At 33.4% G+C, this 10,913-nt stretch overlaps 1 protein-coding gene across 1 annotated transcript; it reads left to right on the forward strand.

Annotated features, from left to right (window-relative positions):
• LOC107631868 (beta-1,3-galactosyltransferase GALT1) lies at positions 623–4,717 on the forward strand. The gene is made up of 8 exons (XM_016335440.2): positions 623–941; positions 1,778–2,764; positions 3,032–3,261; positions 3,336–3,620; positions 3,704–3,832; positions 3,914–4,093; positions 4,174–4,281; positions 4,360–4,717. Exons 2-8 carry the CDS (start codon positions 1,996–1,998, stop codon positions 4,579–4,581), a joined length of 1,923 nt encoding a protein of 640 aa, XP_016190926.1. The 5' UTR covers positions 623–941; positions 1,778–1,995; the 3' UTR covers positions 4,582–4,717.

The following is a 10,913-nucleotide window of genomic DNA, read 5'->3' on the forward strand; positions in this document are numbered from 1 at the left end:
CCAATAAAAATTCTTATTTTTCATCAATTTTAAATATTAAAAATTAAATATTGACAATTATTGATACAAAATATTGACCTTCTCGTATTTCTGTAATATAAAATCGTTTTCTTAACAAAACTTGATATCATTTAAAGTGAAACTTTGTAAAATAAAACAATTTTTACATATAAAGTTGTAAAGTGTAGTAGTCTCATAGAAAAACAATTACTAATAATCCAAAATGAAGAAGAAACTCCACTACTACGTTGCTTCATAAAAATTTTCATCTATGTAGAATCTTAATGCTCTGATGAGAGGAGTTATATTACTTGACAAAGAACTAGTATGATAAGTTGATTATCTTAAGGAATGCATAGAAAAGGCAACAAGGTCAACAAGAAAAAGTTAGGCCGGAATTCCGTTCTTTGTTCGTTGTTTGTGGCAGTCCATTCAGGTGCCGCCACATGTCAACTCAACAATATTTTCTCCTCACTTTCTATGTTTAAACAGTTTCCCTAAAATAATTTTTTTATTAATTTTTAAATTTAAATTAAAAAATAATAGTAAAATTACAATAATATTAGTTGACTTAGACTATAAGGCTTCACATATGAGTTTTTGTTTCACGCTGTAGCACCATTCAAACTTCAAATTTCAAAGCAATTAAGCTATCCTCTCACACAGTCACGCTGACACATGTTATGTTCTCAACGAACCAAAAAGCTCAATGTCCGACTTTCTTCTTCTTCTTCTTTGTTTTTTTAAAAAAAAATAGTTTATGAATAGATTATATTAAAGTTACGTTGTTTACTTTTCTTTTTGCTGCTGTTTTTTCTTTATTCCGCGTGGGACTGCTTTGAATTGAAACTTGAAAGCCTCGAAGCCTATGAAAACCAACACTGATGATCAGCACTTGTTTCCTCCTTACATACATTTTCTCGAGAAAATCCCATCACCAGGTAATTAAGCACTTCTTCATGATTATTATATTAATTACTTCTTACTCTTCCACTTTGCGCGCTCTCTCTCCCCCTCCCTGCTTTTATATGCTGCTCTTGCCTCCTCCTGCTGCTGCTTTTTTTTGTTCTCCTTCCGTGTTCTTTTATAAATGATAAGATACGTGACAATTATTATTCTACGTTTTTATGATCTTTGCAACTTTTCAGTAGTTCCTTATATATATGGTTTTTATAATTAATCCTGAAATTATGTTTATGATTCATCCTACTGCATCGTCATTTAAGTGTAAGAAACATAGGAATGCTTAGAGTTCAATATAAGTATCGGTGATTATTATTAATATTGAATAAACCATAAATTAAAAAAATATTACCGGTAATAAGAATTTATTGTTTTTTGCCGTTACTTATTCATCAACTCAATTTTTTTAATCTAGTAATCTAACAATATGTTTTATCTCATACTTTTAAATATTAATAGCTAACTGATATAAAAAAATAATAAATTCTGATACATCTAACATTCCTTCATAAATTATTATATATGATATCTATTTAGCTATGTTGACCAAATGGCGTTTTACAGGGGACACCTTTGACTGCTAGCTAATATAGCTAACCACTTTTGTTAATCTTATTATTTGTTGTTCGCTTGAATATCTTGTTACTAAGAAACCATTTACTGCTAGAGAATGATTTTACTTACCCCTAATAATCATCTTATATCATTTTGTTTATTTGTTTGTTTCCGTTGCCGTTTGTAACTGAGTTATTTTATGCATATATATGAATGCCGGCTTTTTAATGACCTATTTTCTGTTATTCTCTATATACAGGTCAGCTCCAGCATGGAAATATTATATTATATTCTTTCCTAGTAACTACTATGGTGGATATCTCAAAGTTCACTGATATTTGGTGGAGAGATTTTTTACTATTTTGTATTTTTCACCAATTAATTTCATTCTTTATTGGTTTCTAGTTATAGCATACTGTTAAAGCATAGGATATTTCACTTCAGCAACTTCATTGTTCATAGGATCATTTAAAAAAAATGAAGAAGTGGTATGGCAGGATTGTGATGGCATCATTGTTCATGTTGTTCATGGTTCTGCTCCTTAGATACAGTTTCATGAAATACCCTAACGGGGCAACATATCTCACTCTAGTTCCTGTTTCTTTGAACAACAAAACTGATCCTATAAAGTGGATTGATCCTATGGTTTCACCTGTTCAGAGTCCAAACAATGATTCTCAAGTTGTTCCTTCAGACATTGTAGTATCTAGCCTGTTTTCCATGAACAATTTCACCAAACAAGAGCAACAAACTATGCAGACATGGAACAAGTTAAAACACTTGCTTGATCATACTAAGGGATTGCCTAATGCTGTGGAAGCTGTTAAAGAAGCTAAAGGCGCATGGAATAGTCTTGTTTGCTTAATAGAAGAACAAAGGGAAGGTTATAGGAATGAGAGTTTAAGATTGAAGGAGAAACAATGTCCCTATTTTCTTAACAATATGAATTCCACAGAACTTGGTAGTGGTAGTTACAAGCTGAGGTTTCCATGTGGCCTCACACAAGGTTCTTCCATATCTGTTATTGGTGTTCCCAAAGGGCTACTAGGCGATTTTCGGATTGACTTGACTGGAGAACCCCTTGCCGGAGAACCTGATCCTCCAATTGTTTTGCATTACAATGTTAGGCTCCATGGCGATAAGATCACCCAAGATCCTGTGATTGTTCAGAATACTTGGACAAAAGATCAAGATTGGGGTGCAGAGGAACGTTGCCCTTCTCTTGCTCCTGAAAATGCTAAGAAAGGTGAGGAAAAAATGCTATATTCTTGTTATCTGTTTCAACATCACTATGAATTCATCAAAATTGAAATTAAACACTTCCTCCCCAATGAATGACTACTACTGGTTTGGTTATTATCTCAGAAAAACACGTCTGATTGAAGAGCACAAACAAATTTTGTTATTGTGTTGATGTCTTTGTTTTTTATGTCCTAAAACACTTACCAAACACAGCCTTGTCGAAATAATGAAGACTTGTTTCATTAATCATTGTTACTCTTTGTTTTGTCAGTTGATGAGTTGGAGCAGTGCAATAAGATTGTGGGAAAGAACATGGAGGGAAATGGCATGCAGTCCCACACTTCTAGGAAACTTTCAGCACCAAAAGAGGAACAATTGAAAAACAGAAAATATTTTCCTTTTAAGCAAGGCGATCCATTTGTTGCAACTATTAGAGTTGGATCAGAGGGAATCCAAATGACTGTTGATGGAAAACACATAACTTCATTCGCTTTTCGCCAAGTACTTCCTTTGACTCTTAACTTATTCTCAAATTAAGCATTGAAGCCTTGTATGATTGACTAACATAGTTTCAGACTTTGGAGGCATGGCTTGTGAGTGAGATGAGAATTTCAGGAGATGTTGAGTTAATTTCTGTCCTTGCCAGTGGTCTTCCTACATCAGAGGATTCAGAGCATATTGCTGATATAGAATCACTGAAATCTACTCCTATATCTGCCAATACCCCATTGGATCTCTTCATTGGTGTTTTCTCTACAGCTAACAATTTCGAGCGTAGGATGGCTGTTAGAAGAACATGGATGCAGTACAATGCAATTCGATCCAATCAAACTGCGGCCGTGCGCTTCTTCGTTGGTTTGGTAGGCACTACTAGTAATATACTTCTCCTTCTGTTTCAAAAAATTAATGTATCTAATATACATATAATATGCCTTTTATACAGCATAAGAACCAAATTGTAAATGAAGAATTGTGGAAAGAATCACAAACCTATGGTGACATTCAGCTAATGCCATTTGTTGACTACTATAGCATCATCTCATGGAAAACTTTAGCAATCTGCATTTTTGGGGTAATGTTTTGTTCTTTCCTTCAACTTGGATATTCCTTCATTCCTGTCTGTGCCTTACAATTAGGCTCTTGTCTTTGACAGACAGAGATTGTTTCAGCAAGGTTTGTGATGAAGACAGACGATGATTCATTCGTTCGTGTGGATCAAGTTCTGGACACTTTGTATCGGATCAATGTGGATCATGGCTTGCTGTACGGACTCATCAATTCAGATTCTCGACCTCATCGAAGTGCTGATAGTAAATGGTACATCAGCCGGGAGGTAGAGACATACAAAACTGCTCTTCATTAAGAATGTTGTGACTTGTGACGGTGTTTTACACTAACAAGTTTCTTTTTAAGGAATGGAGTGATGAAACATATCCTCCATGGGCACACGGTCCAGGGTATGTGGTCTCACATGACATAGCAAGCATGGTGTACAAGAAATACACGCAAGGCCAATTGAAGGTAATCCATAATAATAATAATTATAACATAAAGTGTGTTATGAATATAAACATTTATATTGTTATATGTGGGAAACAGATGTTCAAACTAGAAGACGTGGCAATGGGAATATGGATATCAGAGATGAAGAAGGGAGGGCTACAAGTTCGGTACGAGAAAGAAAGCAGAGTCTATAATGTGGGTTGCAAGGATGGCTACGTGGTTGCACATTACCAAGATCCTAGGCAGATGCTTTGTTTGTGGCAGAAACTTGAGCTTCGTCAAGGTCCAAAATGCTGTGCTAATCGTAGAAGAAGATGACTAATGGGATTTATGAGAGGGAGATTTTTTTTTTATTATTATTATTTCTCATGTTATTTCCAACTCGGTAGGTCATCACTAATCCATCGTAGAATAGATTGTTATATGTACAATAAAATATTTTAATTTTTAGATACTTATTTAAACTGACAAATAAAACAAAAAAAATTTGTAGAGTTTTAATGAAAAATATGTGAAAATTTATATTTTTTGAAAATAATATAGTAAAAAATAAGTAAAAAATAAATTTAAGAAATTCTACAACTGAACACTCACCATTATTGTTAGAACATGGATATGTCTCACTAGATTTATACTGAGGCCCTATCAAGAGCGGGAATGTGTACTAATTGAGGTAGAGATACTTCGACCATGTTATAAATTTTGGCAAATGTTGAACAAATTAAAGCATCTCCCTGAAAGCATGAAAATTAACATGACCACTGCGGCCAATGTAGTCATAGATTTCATAGATATCACAATGGCGTCGATGGCAAGGGCAATCCCTTGCAAGATTAACACGTGGGAGTAAATTTTAAGAATATTATGACTGTAAAAAATTACAAACTCTCACTTATAAGAAAAAAAATTATAACACTTGTTTATAAAAACTGCTCTGCATGGAAGGGATTTCACTAATCAAGTCCAATAAAGTGATTTAGAGTCACGCATCACTTATAATAGACTTTTAATGTAAACTTTCCCTTGTTTGTTCCTTTTCAACGAAAATCTTTTTTTTATTTTTTTTATTTTTTTGTGTTTTCGTCTGATTATTATCTCTTTCTTTTCAAATTTTCATTTTCTTCTTTGATTTTCTTGTGTTCTCCTCAGATTTTATTCTCTTTTTCTTCAAATTTTCGATCTGCATTTGTGTTTTTTGAAATCGAACAGTGTAATTAAAATCGTTTAGATTTTGCGTATTCTAAAACAATGAATGACTCAAGTTCAAATAAGTTGAATAAGGGCGATTTTGATTATTCTTCTGAATCGAATCAAGTGAATGATATTTGGATCGTTCTTAATTTTATCTAGTTTCATTCTTCAACAATTTTGAAATGAACGGAATGAAATGGAATCTAATACAATTGAATAAAGTGATAATGAATAATTTCATTCTTCTTTGTTAAAATCAGTGTTGTTTATGAATTTGAATTTGAATAGAATGCAGGAGTTTCTGAATTTATAGAATGTACAATTTTTGGTTAATTTGTTATTACACAATGGTATTGTTATAACTTATAATAATATTTCGGTTCAGTCGTAATTCAGGTGTATTGTTGATGAACAATATGTCCCAAAGATTGAGATAATTTTCAAGACAAATTGAATGGAATAAAATGGAATCCAATACAATTGAATAAAATAATAATAAATAATTTCATTATTCTTTGCTAAAATCAGTGTTGTTTATGAATTTAATTTTGGATAGAATGCAGGAATTTCTGAATTTATAGAATGCACAATTTTCGGTTCATTTGTTATTACACAATGGTGTTGTTATAATAATATTTCTCATCGCCCGTCTCCAAGAATCCTTTATAGAGTTCGAAGGAAAGTATCAATTCTCTCGAGAGTTTGTGCGAGACATTTAATGATGGGATATGTCTCATGTAAAACTCGCAAAATTAATAAATAATTAGCCAATGAATTAATTATTATTTAAAAAAAATTAAAAAATTAAATTTTATAGTTTAAAGAAGTAGAAATAATCAAAATATAAATTTTAACTCTAATTTCAAAGATTTTGGTTCAAAATTAAATCGTCAAACCAAACCGATTAAACCAGACCCGTACTATATCCAAGGTCCAACCCAACTCACGAACACTTATGAGCTTCAGCTCATCTTCCCCACCACATTGGCGAATCACGCTAAAAATTGGAGGAAAGGCAAGAATCAAGAACTCAAACGCTAACTTCACTTTTAATTCCACTTATCTTTCAATCCGGAGCTCTGATTGACGAGCCGTGAGCGACCACACGTTTGTTTCGAAATTCTCTATAAAATCTACTGAAAAATTTGATAAGCACTTCGCAATTTCTCACCAGCCTTCCTCCCTTCAAATTCAAAAATGTTAGGTTCTTAGGTTTTAAGGTTTTGTGATTTAATGATGTTAGGTATGCTCTAGTAGTGAGGAATTGTTATTTTACTTCAATTATCCATGGAAACGGTAAGAAAACTCTAATCCTTGTAAATTCTTTTATTTTTATGAGGATTAGGAATTTAAATTTTGGCTATAGATGAAATTGTGTGGTATTAGATTGAATCCATGTGAAATTGAAGTCAAAGTAGTGAATTAGAACTAAGTGGTGGTGGATGTAAGTTGGTTGAGTTGATTCGAAGACCTTAAGGCTTGCGGGAAAGAGAATTTGTAGCGTTTGTGGCTTAGGGAGAAATTGACCAAGGTATAATTTTGATTTTTCGTAGATAATATATAATATAACGTGAAAATGTAGGCTAGTTGACCGTAAGATAAGTTGGATTATGTGAACTTGTTAAAGTTTAGTGATTCTTGGTGTAAATGTTGACCTTATTATGAGAGTGTGATGAATTATTAATTGATGATGAGGATTGATAATGATTATGAGTGATGATAATGATATTTTGATGATTTATGAATAATGTTGTTTTGGTTATGGATTGTTTGGACTGGAATTGTTGAAATTGGATATTGGTGTGTTGTGGAAGGGATGGAAAGGATATGAATATAGTTTGAACACAATTGATGTTGTTTTGGGGTGTGAAACTTTGGTTGAAATTGAGAATTTGGGAAATAGAGGTTTTCAACTCTTTTGGTAAAATAAGATTTTTAATCAACTTCGGCCGTCCATAACTTGAGCCTCGCATTTTGGATTTGAGTGGGTTTTCTTTCAAAATTAAAGATAATTTTAAGAGCTTTAAAACGGTTTAAAGATTAAGGAAATCAGAGTTTTGTAGAGGAAGATATGGACGTCGAAAGTTGGATATAGAAAACTGAATTTGGCTAAGATGCAGAAAACCTGAAATTCTGGTGTGCGTGCATACGGACGCTATCGTGCGCACGCACGGACCAAAGCGTGTGGTTAAGCTCGTGCATACGCACGAGGGGGTGTGCGTACGCACACCCTGAGAATTTTGCAAGTTGTGCATACGTCCACCATGATGCGTATGCACACCATGATGCATACGCACAGGCTGGGAAAGATGTCTGGTGCGCGCGTACGCACAGCAATGATGCGTACGCACAACACCCTATTTTACACTAAAACTTTATTTTCATTGTTTGACCTTTCCGCCAAGCCTGTAAACCTCAAAAACCACTGTTTCGATAAAAATTCACCTTGTTTGAACTATCAACCATTCCTATGATTTTTCAAACCTCTTTAATACCCGTTTAGGGTCCGATAGCGAGTTTTTAAACATCGGAATGAGAGTGAATATGTCGAATAAGTTGAGAAGATAGAGGAGGAATGGCAGAGTGAATAATTAAGTAGTGAGATAATAGTAACGCTGAAGGAGAGAGGGATTGATAAAGATGGTGAGAATGATAATGAATTGTGATTGTATGATGTATGAAAAACTATGATGATTGATTCTGATGAAAATGATGAGGTATGATTTGTGATTGTGAATTTAAAGTTTATTGATTGTCTGGCAAGGACAGTGACATAGTCCCGCTTGCTCAGTGCGTTGTGAATTCGTGGGAATGATGGTTTTATCCCACTTGCAGTGAGGTCGGAGATTTCATCCCACTCATGAGGTTGGCAAGTTGAGGATGAAGGATTCCATCTCTTATCGTGATGTGGATGTGGGGAAGGTGGAAAGACACTCTCATTCGTATTGTTTTTTCACATTTTTCTGTGGTTGCAAAATAGAAAGGCACACTCCTTCGATGTAGAAAGGTACACTCCTTCGTGATACCTCCAGGAGAAGGTGAAAAGGCACTCCTTCGTTTATGATTCTCTTTGGGATGCGCAACCTAGAGACCATATCTGGGATAACTACCGGGTGTGTCGCGTTCTGGCAGTTTAACCAACATGTGAGCTCATACCTAGTAGGACAGGCATGTATCATGTGTATTTATGTGATTTGTTTGGGAATGCATTTATCTTGGTTTACCTAATTGCTTATCTGTAATTAACTGCTACTTGTCTTATATGTTGTACTTGCTATCCATAATTGTGCTTTTCTTGTATGCTTTGTATGTGTGTGCAACTGAGAGATCCCTCCTGTGGTGGAGGCGTGACGATGGTTGTTCCACCGGTGTTTCGGAGGGTTGGAGGAGATGAAAAGTAAAGTGTAGAGTTAAAGTTAGGCTTAGAACTTGAATACCTTAGACAACCTTCCTAATTTTTGGTTTAGTGTGCTTCTTTAAGCTTAAAATTTGAGTGTCGAAGTTCTAAGAATGTCTTTGGCTTTCTCGAGACCTTATATATTATATATGCAGTTACCTTATATATATATATTGTTGTTTTCAGATGCAGAACGCGAGGCACCGCATTGAGCATTTTAGAGACTCTGTGGAAGCGAAGAACTCTTGGGACTTAGTGTTGTATTTTGTTTATATTTACATATGTATATAGATTCTCCACCTTATATATATTATGTTTGTCCCTCCTAGAAGTTGACTTGGAGAAACAGGTTGTCGATTTTTTCTATTTTGGGATACTTTGGGCTATATATGTATATATGTATATATACTCTGGCCGGCCTTGGCTTTGTAGGTCGAGTCTGAAGCTTGATATTTTGTTTGGTTTTGGTATTCTACTCTTATGTATATAAGCTTTACCATTTCTTTTTATCCAATTATCCGTTTACGTGTGCGATGCGCTTTTAGTTCGGTGGTTTTTGCTTAAACTCTTCTTCAAGGCTCTGTGTGTGGTAGAGTATTACATCTCAGTGCACCAAATCCCATTTCATTGATGATAGCTTTTTTTCGATCACTCATGTTGGCGAATACGTCAACTATCATTCTCGTTGAACATCTTAAATTGTAAGTTTTCTGCAAGAATTTGAAAAAATTATGTTATATGATACATCTATAATACAAAAATAGAGTTGATTTAATGTGTATATGCTTACATCGTAGTGGCTTCTCCTTTTTTAAGATGGTCTTTTTTGTCATTTTGCTGTAAAGAATAAAAAATTTGGTCAATACTTAACAGCAGTATCAAGTGAAGCTCAATTAATTCACAAATGAACCGAAATTAGTTTAAATTTGAACAAGCAGTAAAAAAGACTCAATCATCAATAAAAACACATCGAATTCATTTTTGGATCCAAATAAACCTCAAATAAACTAAGAAATGACCGAAATTATTTAATGATGACACCAGAAAAAATCAAAACCAATAAAGATGTTAGCAAATGAAAAAAAGCTTTATATCCTCACATTCATTAAGAAGAGAACAAAAATAGTTACCAAATATGTACTAAACATATCCCTTGACAAAACACTATTAGAGTAATGACTAATGAGTGATAAGAAAATCACAATCAACACATTTACCGTAAGGAAAATTGCAGCTTATTATAAATTGTTCAAGTGTACATACAGCTGACAAATATCAGAGTTATAATTAACTAAACAAGCACACATGAACAAGTTCAGCAAATTCAACCGAAACGAAACCAAATGATTCTCAATTAAACTAAGAAATGAAATGAAATTATTTAATGAAACCTTTTGCAGTTAAATCTTTTAGATGGTTGATCAATGATTCAATCAAGCTCTAGCCTTTGTCATGCACAAGATATGAATTATCTTGGAGAGGATATGATGCACTATGATAGAAGTTTCGGTATTTAGTAAAATAAATTTTGATTCATTTATGTTTTACTCGTATGATATTTTCTCCTTTGATAAAAATGTGGGTTAATTTATGATTTGTGTTATGTTTTATTGAATAGTCACTTTATAGTTTTTTAAATTAGTTTCTGCAATTGTGTTATGGTAAACAATTTAGGTATATATTAGAATAAATTTCAGTTTATGTGTGCCTAAATTTCAGTTCATTTATGTTTTTGCTACTGCTGAGATTCAATTAAAATACAGCACGTCTACTATAGTTTGGTATTCGATGTCTTAGTTACAGAGAAAAATAAGCAAAAATTGAATAAGAGAAATTCAATCTACTAAATGAACGAATTCGAACCACTAAACCCTAAACCAGACGAGTAGAAATGCGAGAAATGCGAAAGAAAAAACTGAACATAATGAACAAGTAGTTTTGTCAGTACTTTAAAAAATTTGTATTGTTTTTTTTTATATTTTTTGTTGATGATTTAAAATGCAACACCAGATTTTCCTATAGTTTCCACATAAAATTTAAAAGATTTTTGAGAAATTTTGAG

The sequence above is a fragment of the Arachis ipaensis genome, chromosome B03 (assembly GCF_000816755.2).
Source record: "Arachis ipaensis cultivar K30076 chromosome B03, Araip1.1, whole genome shotgun sequence".
Taxonomy (NCBI): Eukaryota; Viridiplantae; Streptophyta; class Magnoliopsida; order Fabales; family Fabaceae; genus Arachis; species Arachis ipaensis.